Source organism: Rutilus rutilus (genome assembly GCF_951802725.1).
Source record: "Rutilus rutilus genome assembly, chromosome: 3".
Classification (NCBI taxonomy): Eukaryota; Metazoa; Chordata; class Actinopteri; order Cypriniformes; family Leuciscidae; genus Rutilus; species Rutilus rutilus.
This window is the reverse complement of record NC_140211.1, coordinates 26,867,704-26,884,080: the sequence shown is the minus strand read 5'-3', so window position 1 is coordinate 26,884,080 and position 16,377 is coordinate 26,867,704. Positions and strand designations below refer to the sequence as shown.

The 16,377-nt window shown below is 42.9% G+C and overlaps 1 protein-coding gene across 1 annotated transcript; it reads right to left on the bottom strand.

Moving 5' to 3' along the window:
• Positions 1-2,022: 2,022 nt before the first annotated feature.
• Positions 2,023-4,555, bottom strand: LOC311287360 (arylamine N-acetyltransferase, pineal gland isozyme NAT-10-like). Its single transcript, XM_084404145.1, has 2 exons — positions 3,807-4,555; positions 2,023-3,143 (listed from the first exon to the last, which is right to left on the bottom strand). Exon 2 carries the CDS (start codon positions 3,134-3,136, stop codon positions 2,270-2,272), a length of 867 nt encoding a protein of 288 aa, XP_084260271.1. The 5' UTR covers positions 3,137-3,143; positions 3,807-4,555; the 3' UTR covers positions 2,023-2,269.
• Between the last annotated feature and the right edge of the window lie 11,822 nt (positions 4,556-16,377).

The following is a 16,377-nucleotide window of genomic DNA, read 5'->3' as shown; positions in this document are numbered from 1 at the left end:
TATATGATCTTTTTTTTTTTTTTTTTACATATGTAGGCTAGGCTATAGTTTGGATTATTTTTTATAATATCCCATTAATCCTAATAAATGCAATTTCCACTATTTCTGAAGTGATTATTTTATAAAGAAAGCCGCTTTCTCACATAACGCAGAGAAGCAGCCCCTGCATGAATGAATAATTGATTCTCGAGCCATCGATATTAGCCAATTCAGCACCATCGCCACGGACAGCACCTGGTAACGTCGCACGTAAGAAGGTATATCTTAAGCAACTTGCTAAGGTAGCCTATGGTTCGGGGAACATTCCTAGAAATGGTATACCTTTAGTTAAGTTATACCTTTAGAGTCTTCGTAGCGCGCTAAGAGACAACGTTATTGCGAGGAAGGGGCTCTCTGCTCGTTCTCTCTGTTACAGTTTTTCTCGATTGTTTACACACATTTTCTGAAAGCATGCCTCATATTCTCAGAACTCTACACACAAATCAAAAAACACACACACAATGGGCAAAACCCCTCAATTCTCCTGCAAAATTAAACTTTACATTCAAAACAATGTTATTTCTTCTCAAAATGGTATTTTGTTTTCAAATGACACACACAAACCATCATATGAATAGACATTTATAAGAACCAGTTGAACACTGACGTGCTCAGTGTAAAACACTATGATGAATGGAAAACACTTCTTCTCCATTCATCATAATGACTTAGGCCTTTTTTTGTTCAGTGTTCCACTTACTACAGACAGTACATACATAAGTGTGTTGTAAAATATTTGAGAATATTGTTTTTATACTCAGAACACACAAATACACGGTAACAAATATATTTTATTTTTCCCACAAAAACATTGTACACAGTGTACAATGCCAACCAACACAAAGTTGTACATACAGTGGTCTACATACAAAACAACAGAAGAATTGACTGTATACAGTTACAGTAAAAAAAAAAAAAAAAATCCAATGTTGGCATCCATTGCTCCATTGAAGCGCTCACCTGTGTGTTCCTTGTGAAACCAAGAGATTTTCTGCATGAAAATTGTGCCAAAAGCAGAGAATTGTGTGTAGTGTTTTGAAAAAGGTGTGTTTTAGATCTGCAATTTGAGTGTAAATCAGGAATTGTGCTTACAGTTTAGCAGAATTGGTTCAGGGGGTTGGTGAATGAGTTACATGTTGTGGTCATTGTGTCTAAAGTACCAGTATTTGTGTGTAAACAATTTAGAAAAACTGTAACATGTGGCCTATCACAAGCGCAGCAGTCATCTACATCACTCATAATAAATCACAATAACTGAACAAATAAGGCTTTGGCGGGACAAAACGGGCCGCCAACAAAAATTCAATGCAGGAAAAACCCTGGACTAAGGGAAAAAAACCTGACTCATGATAATGCAAGAACATGTTAAAGTATTAGGATTTTTCTATATTTATATATATATATATTTTTTTTTTTTTTCATGATGTAGTTATTATTGTACTAATTTTGACAATTAGGCAATTTACAAAATATAGTTTTGGTTTTCTAAAAAAGTAATTTAAGATAAAACAATAACACATGGTCGTAATGTATAATTTAAATTTAACTAAAATAAATGTAGGCCTATATTATGTGCACACAAATTACGATGGAGACGTAGATGAAAAACTGACAGGTATAAGAAAATTTGTGCAAAAAGTAAACACACACACAAGTGAGAGACAGAGAGAGAGATATATCAGGGAAAATGGACAGAAGGAAAATGGAAGTGAAGGTCAAGAACCTTTAATTATTTTGCACGCCCCGGCCCAAGCATTTAAACCTTTTTCATGTGATGGTGATTGCCAAAAAATTGGGTTTTCCGTGGTTTCAGAATTTGTTGTTGGAGTATGCCTGGATGAGTGTGAGATTTCCCAGCCTGAAATTTTGTCCCAGACCGCCCCTGTGACAGTTAACATTTTGTCAAGTATTAAAACTCTTTTACCAGCCCAAGAGAAAGGCAGATGAATACAGGCGGAAAAGACCAGAAAGCAGGAGGCAAAGTAATGGTAAAAAATATGGAGAGTTTATTGAATAATTGTGTCCTTCTCAAAACTTAGTCTGACTTCATCTGACCAGTAAAAATCCATCAACTATTATTATGCCAAGAAAATGCAATGGAAAATTATTGCTTCAAATCATCCAGTGACAAAGTAATGAAAGAGAGAAAGAATACAAGATACAGTTTTCATCTTAATATTGAAACAGAACACACTGGGTACTTAAGTATTAGATGAGTAGTACCTGAGTACTAGATGCAATAATCAGCTTTGTTGTTTTTAGGTGTGAATTTATTAACTAACACCAAGTTAAACTCTTCCTTTAGCAAAGCCTCTATCTCACTATCTGGGATTTCTCTCATGTCCACCGAGTCTGCGTCCTCTTTGAATGTGACTTCACTGTACGTCCAACCAATCAGAGCTCTGAAGCCTGTGTGCGTCTGAAGGGAGCAAATGGATTTGAGCATGAACAGAGATTCTGGATTAGTCTGCAGGAACTCTGATGTCTCCAGGAAATGATCTGCATCACAGGGTGTTAATGTAAAGGAGTACATTGTTTTGGTGAGCCTTTTGTCAATGAGGCTAGAATTAGCAAAGGCCTTATCTTGGACCACTTGCTTCCTTCCAGTTTTCTCGAGAACCCACTTCACCCCGTTATTTATGAGGCGGAACACACCCGGAGGCTGTGGCTGGTCTTTACGTGAGATCAACTCTAAGGGATGCCACATTTGGTGCGACACTCCAAAACTCACATCAGCAATGTACGGCTTCCCATCAATCTCCACCAGATTGATGAGATGACAGTCCTTGGGGAAGAACTCCTTATCGAGCGAATTAAACACTTTGGCGCCCAGGATGGTGAATTTGTATCCCATCTCCCTCAGAACCCACGAGAACAAGAGGTTGTTTTCACAACACCAGCCTCCCCGATTGCTCTTCACTATTTTATCATAGATGATGTGCAGATCCATAGTGTTCTTCTCCCCACTGTGGACGCTGAGATTCTCAAATGGAATGTTCATGACATGCAGCTTGTGGATGGCGAACAAATTATCCAGGCTGGCTTTGTCATATTGGCCAGTAAATCCAATCCTGTTTAAATACTCTCTCAGATCCATTATATCACTACGAGAAACAATGCACAAACAATTTTAACAGAATTTGTGTAGCCATTTTACAATAATGTATAAGAATGAACAATTTCAGGACTTCAAATTTCATGTGATAAAAAACATATTAACCATTTTATCATTATATGGAACTCAATTGATAAAGAATCACATACGTTTATATCAAAATTGCAGCAATGGAGAACAAAAAAGAAAGATTTAGGAAAATCAGAATGTGGGAGAAGATGAAACCTATGCACAGACAGAGGAAGATACCCATATGGCAAAAAAGTAGGAAATGATTTGTGTGCATATATCTTTCAAGTGCCAAAATATACTTCAAGGAGCAATAGAATATATTTATAATCTTAAAATACATGAATGATAACTGCATAAATATTGTGCAATGTATTGAAAATATAGGCTATTTAAAGAAACAATATTATACAGTCAGTTTTTACATTTTTGTATATTTTTAAATACATAAAAAAATAAATATGAAAATATTTGTTTTTGCCACATGGGTAAGGGGAGAGATTTTGTTTCAGGTTCTCTGTTAAGACATAACATACATAAAAGAACATGATTACAAATGCCTCTAATTTACAACAATCAGGAAAAGAACTGTAAAAGTTATTCTTTTCATATTATAAAAAATATAAAAATAAAAAAATCCTACCTTTAAGATGAATCCAGTGAGAGTTGACGGATAAGTAATACTCAGAGAATGAGTGCAAAATGAAGGACTGGTGATTGAATAACACAAGAGCCCTTGAACCGTAGAGTTGTGTCATTAGTTGTAATAAATTAACTATGAATGATAAGCACAGGGCAAAATCCACAAAGCTAACGTTTCTGAACGACTAAACACAGCATTCATTGCTACTGCATTTCAAACTATCATGTGACAGATCACAAAACTAGTGTTTCACGGAATAGCACGTGATGGAAATTGAAACAAATGCTTGTTCAGTTGCTGACCATAATACAATATGCTTCTTGTCTTGTGACTGTTGCTAAAATTAGTAGGCAGATACAGTTTGAGCCCCACTGTGCCATTATGTCTCTGCTAGAACTGACTGAGAATACATCGCAAGGGTGTTTCAACTGCTCTCTTAACAGGTTTATATGCCATAATGTTCCAGACATTAAATTAATCAGATAACAATCTGTGAGGAATATATGGTTACTTCAAATTTTGTCGTGTTATTGTGAAACATAATGACATGCAAACTCATGATACCTAAATTATAAACTTAATTAAGGCACTTACGCACACTTACAAAGTGTATAAGGCCAGGGTACGTTTACACGACAACGATATCATTAAAACAGAAGTTTTTCCTTCGAGTTTTCCGCTTACATTGTCCAAAACGATACCCATTTATACACAGATCTGTGTTTACGACTAAAACGCTGTATTCTCCTGCCAGGCCGTTAGATGGCGATGAAACCCTATGGACTGAACACATAATACGCATGTGCATGACGCCATGGAGATTCGCGGTTTTGTTGTTTATACGGAGACCGTTTTCAAAAACTTGCACTTTGAAACGCATTTACGTTTTTAGTTGAAAACGGTGTTGTGTAAACAGGACAATTATAATAAAGCTCAAATCAGGAACCTTTTTTAAATGGTTTAACAGCGTCCTCAAGTGGACAAATCAAGCTAATGTTTTAGATTCAGAATTGGTTTTATTTGCAAAATTTTATTTTGCTTTTATTTATCTAAATTTCTCTGTTTCCAACAGAGAGATACTCCTGCGTGACACTGCAATTTAATCACATGCAGACTACTGATTGTGCAACATAATTTGTGTGTTTCAGATTATCTGGGTGCACACAGAGAAAAAAAGGTGTAAAAGTAGTACTTTTAATCACTAGTAAAATGTCACCATAGGCTGCCATTCAAATTCAATTGTTGATATCAACAATTGTTGATATCTTGCTGGTGACGTTGGTGTCCATGCCGGAGACAGTGATGTCTGTGCCGGAGACGTTGGTGTCTGTTCGGGAGACCTTGGTGTCCGTGGCGGAGACGGTAGTGTCCTTGAGAGGTTGGCGGGACGCCCGGAGAGGTTGGTGTCCTTACCGGAGACGGTGATGTCCGTTCCAGAGACATTGGCGTCTGTGCTGAAGACGGTGGTGTCCGTGCCAGTGTCCGTGCCGGAGAGACGGTGGTGTCTGCCGGAGACGATGCTGTCCATTCCAGAGACGTTGGTGTCCGTGCCGGAGACGGTGGTGTCTGCCGGAGACGATGCTGTCCATTCCAGAGACGTTGGTGTCCGTGCCGGAGACGTTGATGTCCGTGCCGGAGTCGTTGGTGTCTGTTCGGGAGACGTTGGTGTCCGTGCCGGAGACGGTAGTGTCCTTGAGAGGTTGGCGGGACGCCCGGAGAGGTTGGTGTCCTTACCGGAGTCGGTGATGTCCGTTCTAGAGACATTGGCGTCTGTGCCGGAGATGGTGGTGTCCGTGCCGGAGTCGTTGGTATTTGTTCTGAAGACGTTGATGTCCATGCCGGAGTCGTTGGTGTCTGTTCGGGAGACGTTGGTGTCCGTGCCGGAGACGGTAGTGTCCTTGAGAGGTTGGCAGGACGCCCAGAGAGGTTGGTGTCCTTTCCGGAGACGGTGATGTCCGTTCCAGAGACGTTGGCGTCTGTGCCGGAGACGGTGGTGTCCGTGCCGGAGTTGTTGGTATCTGTTCTAAAGACATTGGTTTCCGTGCCGGAGTTGTTGGTATCTGTTCTAAAGACATTGGTTTCCGTGCCGGAGACGGTGGTGTCCGTGCCGGTGTCCGTGCCAGTGTCCGTGCCGGAGACGGTGGTGTCTGCCGGAGACGATGCTGTCCATTCCAGAGACGTTGGTGTCCGTGCCGGAGACGTTGGTATCTGTTCTGAAGACATTGGTTTCCGTGCCGGAGACGGTGGTGTCCGTGCTGGAGACGTGCCAGAGATGTTGGTGTCTGCCGGAGACGATGCTGTCCATTCCAGAGATGTTGGTGTCCGTGCCGGAGACGGTGGTGTCTGTGCCGGAGACGTCGGTGTCTGTGCCGGAGTTGTTGGTGTCTGTTAGGGAGACGTTGGTGTCCGTGCCGGAGACGGTGGTGTCCTTGAGAGGTTGACTAGACGCCCGGAGAGGTTGGTGTCCTTGCCGGAGACGGTGGTGTCCGTGCCGGAGTCGTTGGTATCTGTTCCAGAGACGTTGGCGTCTGTGCCGGAGACGGTGGTGTCCGTGCCGGAGTCGTTGGTATCTGTTCCAGAGACGTTGGTGTCCGTGCCGGAGATGGTGGTGTCCTTTCCGGAGATGGTGGTGTCCATTCCGGAGACGTTGGTGTCCTTGAGAGGTTGGCGAGACACCCGGAGAGGTTGGTGTCGGTGACAGAAGGGGGTACGCGAACAAAATGTTGAGTTTTGCGTTCAATTAATTCTACCCCACCTTAAAATAACATTGAAACTGAGCATGTATTTCTAGCAGGTAAAATGCTGTAGATACATGACATCCTATCAAATTACCTCATCTTTTGCAGTCAAAACTGACTGCATTCACTCAACAATGCTGCCTTGGCTAATCGCGCTATAGCCTACTGCTGTTCTCGACCATGTAGCCTACCTTTGTAAAATTGGGGATTTAGCACTTACTAGCATGAAGAACAAATATAGACACAGACTGTGCATAGAGATCGATTTAAGATTTAAACTCTCTTTGATACAAAAACATACCCTGTGTGAGTTCCTGTTTACTGCTGATCACATTAATCGAATATCCACACGATTGCAAATGTGACATTGATTTTATACAACAGTTCAACAAACGAAAGGTATTAATATTAAGTGATGTTAATTTTAAACACAGTATTGTCAGTTTTTTTCAACAAAATAATAGCTCCACGAAAGCCACAGCAGAACAGCAAATCGTGAGAGTCAATGCTTCAATGATTCATTCATAATTACAGCCACTTGCTTCGTTACTGAATGAATGAATGACTCGATGACTCACTCATAAAGACAGTGACTTGCCACCACCTAATGGTGGTTTTAATGTCATAGTTTTTTTACCATCATTGCATATTTCTCTATTGAACTTTTTTTAAAAAGCATTTATATTATAAAGGAATTTGCCCCTGAAAAAGGTGTGACTGCAGAAAGGGGGTAGGAAGGATGTTAAAAGCCTTACGGGGTACAATACTCTAAAAAGTTTGAGAACCTAACTGTACAAATGGTAGCTAATGTTTACAAATTTTTTTTTTTCTTTTTTTGGTTGTATTGTGTTTTCATTTGATGCATTAGAACAAAGTGTGAAGAAAACAAAAATGTTCGTTTTGAAGATAAAAAACGAGAACTGACCTGGGCTACGTTCATCCCAGACAAAAAGTTTCAAAACGTATTTTGAACGGAAACGGTGGTGCGTTGAACACCCTGTTCTGATGATGCAAGAGTTGCAACTATGGCAGCTGAGAAGGCCATTCTTTGTGTTCTTTTTGAAGAATTTTCGGAGCCTGATGAAATCGGTATAAATACGTGTTTAATACTGCAAAATACGCTCAATGTTGCTGTCACTGCCCTTGCCGTCCAGAATAAAAGGGAACATCCCAATCGAGTGAAGGGATTTGTGGAAACTGACAAAACAAAAACAAACAAACTAATAAATAAATAAACAAGGAGGCGTTTCTCTGACTGGATGTTCTTCCTCCATTTTTGGCCTATACTGGCGCTAAAAGAGGAGTATGGGAAATCCAGTTCTCATTAATAGGCTATTCATAAACTCATTACCATAGCTATTCTTAAAAAAAAAATAAAATTCTAGATATCTGTAATACTATTTTCACTAGTTAAAATGCTAATTCTTGATATCAACAATTGAATTTCAACTAGTAAAAACGAACTCGGTTACTAACGTAACCTCGGTTCCCTGAGAATAGGGAACGAGTATAGCGTAGCTATACGCAGTGGGGAAAGTGGGCACAGCAAGTACCATAAGAGCAGCTAGCTCACCCATCATTTTTGGTGTTGCCCATCATTGCGCCATAAAATCAGGTTAAAGGAGAACTCGGTAACTGTAGCGAACTCTAGTCACTTCTTCGCTGATTTTCCCTTTTGTTGTCGCATGTTTTCCCCACGAGCTCCCCCTACAGCTGTGGGGGGGGTGTATATTTCACAACACAGTCGTAAAAAACTCACTTGCGGCGGCCTCCTCCCCCTCTCTACCGCTGCTCATGTGCGTTTGTTTTGATCAGAGCAAGCCAACTGTATCGCGTGGAGCTATGTCTACCGAGGTGGGTAATCTGGTAATACATCATACATGCGTGTGTGTTTATGTCGAATTGCCGTAAAGCAATTTGTGTTTCGCGCTCGTTCTCGTTCTAGTTCTCGCTTCTCACAAGACTTCCAATTTCTATCTTGCCGGGACGGTAGTGCCCAAGTTGCAAGGTTGGTTTTCCGCCTGGGAACGCTGGGGGGAGCGGGGAAAGTCACCAATATCACCAGAACAGGTTGTTTAACCATCCAAATGATTTCTAGACAGTTTTATTAAGTTAAAAAAGTTACCAAGTTCTCCTTTAAATCAACTGAAGCAAACACCTGACAGATTGCAATAGTGCGGGAGGCTACGCAATACTCGTTCCCTACTATCAGGGAACCGAGGTTACGTTAGTAACCGAGAACGTTCCCTTTCGAGAACGGTCACTTTGTATTGCGCAGCTATACGCAGTGGGAACGCAATGTAAAACGCCGCACAATGGCAACTGACTCTGCTGTGAACTGGAGCCTAGGGCATAAGCCCGAGAGTCACAGTACAACATGAGCCACTAATTAAACATTTTCAAAGGGTAAACACAATAGGGACCAGATATGAATCAGGGCCTTATGATACAATATGCGAGTGGGAGCCGACCGGTTCCCGTACACACCAATGAACACTTACTTATTGGACAAAATGTGCTTATGACAGTAAAGTGTATAAAAAGTGTACAGTGCAATGCATAAGTGAATACACCCATGCTAAAGTTGACTAAAAAGAGGAATAAAAAATCATATTTTGGAAATTGAACTTAATGCCTTAATTAAAAAAATTAGGAAAAATCCAACCTTTAAGGACACCAATTTTCTTTGTGAATGAATAATGTATCGTAAATAAATAAATGTTCTTCCTTAAAATACATGGTGCATAAGTGAGTACACCCCTATGTTAAATTCCCATAGAGGCAGGCAGATTTTTATTTTTAAGTATTTTTTTATTTATTTTTTTTAGGATACTATGCATCCTGATAAAGTTCCCTTGGCCTTTGGAATTAAAATAGCCCCACATCATCACATAGCCTTCACCATACCTAGAGATTGGCATGGGGTACTTTCCATAAGATCATCTCTCAATGCAAATCAAACTAGCTTTTAGGCTAACTGAAATAAAACCATGCCAATCTCTAGGTATGGTGAAGGCTATGTGATGATGTGGGGCTATTTTAATTCCAAAGGCCAAGGGAACTTTATCAGGATGCATAGTATCCTAATTTTTTTTTTTTTTTAAATACTTAAAAATAAAAATCTGCCTGCCTCTATGGGAATTTAACATAGGGGTGTACTCACTTATGCACCATGTATTTTAAGGAAGAACATTTATTTATTTACGATACATTATTCATTCACAAAGAAAATTGGTGTCCTTAAAGGTTGGATTTTTCCTAATTTTTTAAATTAAGGCATTAAGTTCAATTTCCAAAATATGATTTTGTATTCCTCTTTTTAGTCAACTTTAGCATGGGTGTATTCACTTATGCATAGCACTGTATATTTCCTCTTGGAGGAAAGTGAGTACGACTGCTAGTTCACTTGAATGGGGTTCAAAGTTCTTAGCTGTACACCAGCTGGAGAACACTGACCATTTCAGGGCGTAGAGGTGCCTGGTGGAGGGTGCTCTGGCCTCAGTAATAGTATCTAGGACTCTCTCTGGGAGGTCCCCGGATACCCGTTGAGGGGCCACACATGGAGGGCCCACAGGTCTGAGCGAGGGTGCCAAATCGCCCCGTTCGCCTGCATCTGTGCCAGCTCTGGGAACCAGACCTGGTTCTTCCAGAGGGGGGCTACCAGAAGGACCGAGCATCTATTCATTCTGATCCGCTCGATGACCTCTGGTAACATCGAGAGCTTGGGCCAAGCATGAGCCAGCGCATCCCTGTTCTTCGAGAAGAACACTGGGCAGTGAGTGTTGTTCTCTGAGGTGAAGAGGTCGACCTCTGCCCTGCCGAACACAGTCCAGATCAGATAGACCGTCTGAGGGTTGAGAGACCATTCCCCGGGGGGAGTGTTGTCTCTGGATAGCATGTCCACCCCCAGATTTTGGATGCCCAGAACACTGGCACGTGCCCAAAGGAAGAGGTTTCTGGCCATGCCATACAGGTTGCCTGACCTGAGGCCGCCCTGGCGATTTATGTAGGATATCACTGACATGTTGTCTGTTCGGACTAAGGTGTGGTGCCCTCTCAGGTCTGGCAGAAACGCTTTGAGAGCTAAACAGACCGCTCTCATTTCGAGGCAGTTGATGTGTAACTCCTTCTCCGGGCCCGACCAGAGGCCGGAGACAGGCTTACTCTCGTACAGTGCTCCCCAACCTAGGTTGGAAGCATATGTGAATATCACCTTCCTCCTGGGGGCCACGCCCATGGTAATGCCGGACTGGTACCAGTTCGGAGCCTTCCAAGGAGCCAGGGCTCTTATGCAGCTGTGGTTCACTTTGATGAGCAGGCGCCCTAAGCGCCATGCATGGGCTGGCACACGGCGCTTGAGCCAATGTTGTAATGGGCGCATATGTAGCAAGCCTAATTGGAGAACTGATGATGCTGCAGCCATAAGGCCCAAGGCTCTCTGAAATTTCCTGAGGGGCGAGTGAACACCCGCCCTGAAAGATGCTACCAGTCGCTGGTTAGAGAGCGCGCGCTCGGGCGTGACCCAAGCTCTCATCCGCGTTGAATCGATAACTGTACCCAGAAAGGTGACGTTCTGGCTGGGTGACAGTTTGCTTTTGGAAATATTGATCCTGAGCCCTAGACGTTCCAAATGGCTCCGAAGCCAGGACCTGTGAGTCAATAACTCTGTCTTCAACTGAGCTAGAATGAGCCAGTCGTCGAGATAGTTCAGCACGCGCACTCCCCGCTGTCTCAAATAGCGACTGTAAAACCACGACTGGCTTAGTGCCGGGGGAACTTTCTCTATGGCCCCCTCTGCTAGTAAGCTTATCAATTCGGTGCGAAGCATGTGAGCCACGTCGCTTCTTACAGAAGTCTTGATGACTGCCTGAAAGCGTGGGGGTCTGCGAGCGAATTGGAGTGAGTAGCCTCGCTTTATAGTGTTTAAAACCCAACTCGACACCTCGGGGATGGCCTGCCTGGCCTGGGCCCGTTTGGCTAGGGGTTGAATGACAAACGGTGGCGGGCCGCCTAACATAGGGGGACCTGAAACCTGTGTGTTGTGTTTTATGCACATATTTATATCGGGACTGGCTTGCCAGGCCTCGGCCCGATTGGATAGAGGTAGAGTGACAACTGGGGATGGGACCTAGTGAAGGGGGACCGGTTACCCGGGTGCTTGAAACATACTCTTTTTTTGCTTTTATTTGGGTCGCTGTAAAAACAGCGTTTGTTTGCAGGGGTGTGTGCAGTGCAATGGGCCCCTTGACAACAGCAGAAAAATCTCCAGCTGCCTGAGCTGAACAGGGAGCTGGGAGATTCAAGCGAGCTCTCTTCGAGGGTGGTCCGGCTGCCCTCTCTCTTTCCTCCTGTCGCTAGGACGTCTTCGGAGGCCCAGGGTCCAACTAAAGCCTGGTTCAGGGCTCCTGGTGTGGGTAGCACTTAGCAGGCTGAGAAGGCGGCGTTCTCTTGGGTCGACTCGCTGAGCTGGAGCGTTTAGGCAGGAAATGCCGCATAGCCTGTGACGATTTCTGTGCCTCTGTGAAGTGCTCCGAAAATCCCTTCACAGCCGGGCTGAAGAGATCGGTGCAGGAGACTGGGGAGTCGAGAAACACCGTCCTGTCCGCCTCTTTGATGTCCGTAAGGTTCAGCCAAAGATGGCGCTCGAGCACGATGAGGTTAGCCATGCTTCTGCCGATGGCCTGAGCCGTGGACTTTGTGGCATGCAGTGGTAAGTCCGTCGCGCTACGCAGGTCTCTGAACGAAGGCTCTGTGGCGCTGTCGACAGAAGAGAGCGTAGCTTAAGCAGAATAACTTGTGTGCGCTGAGTAGGGGGCGCGCCACGACTTTGTGAGCTCGGCATGGTCTTCCGGAAAGAAGGGTGGTGGTTTGTGACGGGGGGTTTGCAGGCGCCCAGGCAGAAACCATCCATCCAGCCGGCTCTTGGTAGGTTCTTCGGGCGAGGCCTACTCGAGCCAGAGGATATGCCACAGCCGCAGTCAAGATGCGGAGCATTTCAGAGTCAGAATTGGTCCCAGTCACAGTGGCTCCAGACTAGGAGAGAGGGGCGGGGTCCACCGAGGCCGACCACTCTTCTTCCAACGCAGCAATGGAGCGGCTGTCGTCTTGTTCTCCCTCGTCCGATCCGCCGAATGAGACGAGACCCGTCACTCGCTGGGAGGGGTGCTGGTCTGCCTGAGTAAACAGGACCGGTGAGGGGGATTGCGAAGAAGAAAGTGAGACGCGTCGTGCAGAAGGACTCCACACGAGGTGCAGGGAGAGTGAGGCATTTGCATCAACGCTCACTGATCACTGAGAAATTTGCACTTTCGAATAAAGCTGAGTGTCGCGACGGCGAGCACACAGCATCAAAAAGGATATGCTTGTTCGCCGGATGGCCACAGGAGAACAGCAACAGAAGAGAAGCGGCTTCCGATGAAGAAGAAGGCGCTAGTCCGCTGTGAAAAGGCTCGTTCCAGCTGAAGGGCTTGGTTTTATGGCGAGGCTTCGAAGAGGCAGAGACGTGAAGGTCGCTGAAGGAGATTAAATCAGATTTTATGGCGAAATTATGGGCTTTCATAGCTATAAGGCGCGCCCATTCTGGCGGGCTCCGACGCGATCGGGTCTCATTGGTTCACGCGTCAGACCCGCTTCGCCATAGGATGTGCAGTTGCTGCAGCACAGCCAATCGGTGCGCTAGCTCCCATTATGAGAGGTGTTGATGTAATGACTTAAAAAATGCTGATTCTATTTTGTGTGTGGATGGAGCTTAACTTGCATCAGTTTAAAGAATATATTTTTTGCCTTTTATTATGATAGGAAAGTATAGTATCAAAAAAGTTCGATGACCCGGGACTTGAACTCGGGTCGCCCCAAAGCTAAAAAAAATATTGTCAGGGTACTGACAACTAGGCTATTGAGACTAGTAACTTCCTTCAATTTGATAAATATTAGAACCTTATTGTGTAAGAAACATAGGGGGAACGGAATCCGACGGCAAATAGTTCAGCTGTCGAAATCCGTTCCCCCACTCCCATTATGAGAGGTGTTGATGTAATGGCTTAAAAAATGCTGATTCTATTTTTGTGAGTGTATGGAGCTTAACTTGCAACAGTTTAAAGAATATATTTTTTGCCTTTTATTATGATAGGAAAGTATAGTATCAAGAAAGTTTGATGACCCGGGACTTGAACTCGGGTCGCCCCAAAGCTAAAAAAAATATTGTCAGGGGACTGACCACTAGGCTATTGAGACTAGCAAAATGCTACAATTTAATAAATATTAGAACCTTATTGTGTAAGAAACATAGGGGGAACGGAATCCGACGGCAAAAAAACAGCTGTCGGAATCCGTTCCCCCACTCCCATTATGAGAGGTGTTGATGTAATGACTTAAAAAATGCTGATTCTATTTTGTGTGTGGATGGAGCTTAACTTGCATCAGTTTAAAGAATATCTTTTATGCCTTTTATTATGGTAGGAAAGTATAGTATCAAGAAAGTTCGACGACCCTGGACTTGAACTCGGGTTGCCCAAAGCTAAAACAAATATTGTCAGGGTACTGACAACTAGGCTATTGAGACTAGTAACTTCCTTCAATTTGATAAATATAAGAACCTCAGTGTGTCCGAAATATGGGGGGAACACAATCCGACGGCAGAAAGAATAACAGTTGTCCGAATCCGTTCCCCCACTCCCATTATGAGAGGTGTTGATGTAATGGCTTAAAAAATGCTGATTCTATTTTGTGTGTGGATGGAGCTTAACTTGCAACAGTTTAAAGAATATATTTTTTGCCTTTTATTATGATAGGAAAGTATAGTATCAAGAAAGTTCGATGACCCGGGACTTGAACTCGGGTCGCCCCAAAGCTAAAAAAAATATTGTCAGGGTACTGACCACTACTAGGCTACTGAGGCTAGCAAAATGTTACAATTTAATAAACATTAGAACCTTATTGTGTAAGAAACATAGGGGGAACGGAATCCGACGGCAAAAAAACAGCTGTCGGAATCCGTTCCCCCACTCCCATTATGAGAGGTGTTGATGTAATGGCTTAAAAAATGCTGATTCTATTTTGTGTGTGGATGGAGCTTAACTTGCAACAGTTTAAAGAATATATTTTTTGCCTTTTATTATGATAGGAAAGTATAGTATCAAGAAAGTTCGATGACCCGGGACTTGAACTCGGGTCGCCCCAAAGCTAAAAAAAAATATTGTCAGGGGACTGACCACTAGGCTACTGAGGCTAGCAAAATGCTACAATTTAATAAATATTAGAACCTTATTGTGTAAGAAACATAGGGGGAACGGAATCCGACGGCAAAAAAACAGCTGTCGGAATCCGTTCCCCCACTCCCATTATGAGAGGTGTTGATGTAATGGCTTAAAAAATGCTGATTCTATTTTGTGTGTGGATGGAGCTTAACTTGCATCAGTTTAAAGAATATATTTTTTGCCTTTTATTATGATAGGAAAGTATAGTATCAAGAAAGTTCGACGACCCTGGACTTGAACTCGGGTTGCCCAAAGCTAAAAAAATATTGTCAGGGTACTGACAACTAGGCTATTGAGACTAGTAACTTCCTTCAGTTTGATTAATATTAGAACCTTATTGTGTAAGAAACATAGGGGGAACGGAATCCGACGGCAAATAGTTCAGCTGTCGAAATCTGTTCCCCCACTCCCATTATGAGAGGTGTTGATGTAATGGCTTAAAAAATGCTGATTCTATTTTTGTGAGTGTATGGAGCTTAAACAGCATCAGTTTGATAAATATAAGAACCTCAGTGTGTCAGAAATATGGGGGGAACAGAATCCGACGGCAAAAAGAAAAACAGTTGTCAGAATCCGTTCCCCCACTCCCATTATGAGAGGTGTTGATGTAATGGCTTAAAAAATGCTGATTCTATTTTGTGCGTGGATGGAGCTTAACTTGCAACAGTTTAAAGAATATATTTTTTGCCTTTTATTATGATAGGAAAGTATAGTATAAAGAAAGTTCGATGACCCGGGACTTGAACTCGGGTCGCCCCAAAGCTAAAAAAAAATATTGTCAGGGGACTGACCACTAGGCTATTGAGGCTAGCAAAATGTTACAATTTAATAAATATTAGAACCTTATTGTGTAAGAAACATAGGGGGAATGGAATCCGACGGCAAAAAAACAGCTGTCGGAATCCGTTCCCCCACTCCCATTATGAGAGGTGTTGATGTAATGAATTAAAAAATGCTGATTCTATTTTTATGAGTGTATGGAGCTTAAACAGCATCAATTTGATTAATATAAGAACCTCAGTGTGTCAGAAATATGGGGGGAACAGAATCCGACGGCAAAAAGAAAAACAGTTGTCAGAATCCGTTCCCCCACTCCCATTATGAGAGGTGTTGATGTAATGGCTTAAAAAATGCTGATTCTATTTTTGTGAGTGTATGGAGCTTAAACAGCATCAATTTGATTAATATAAGAACCTCAGTGTGTCAGAAATATGGGGGGAACAGAATCCGACGGCAAAAAGAAAAACAGTTGTCAGAATCCGTTCCCCCACTCCCATTATGAGAGGTGTTGATGTAATGGCTTCAAAAATGCTGATTCTATTTTGTGTGTGGATGGAGCTTAACTTACAACAGTTTAAAGAATATATTTTTTGCCTTTTATTATGATAGGAAAGTATAGTATCAAGAAAGTTCGATGACCCGGGACTTGAACTCGGGTCGCCCCAAAGCTAAAAAAAATATTGTCAGGGGACTGACCACTAGGCTATTGAGGTTAGCATCATGTTGCAATTTAATAAATATTAGAACCTTATTGTGTAAGAAACATAGGGGGAACGGAATCCGACGGCAAAAAAACAG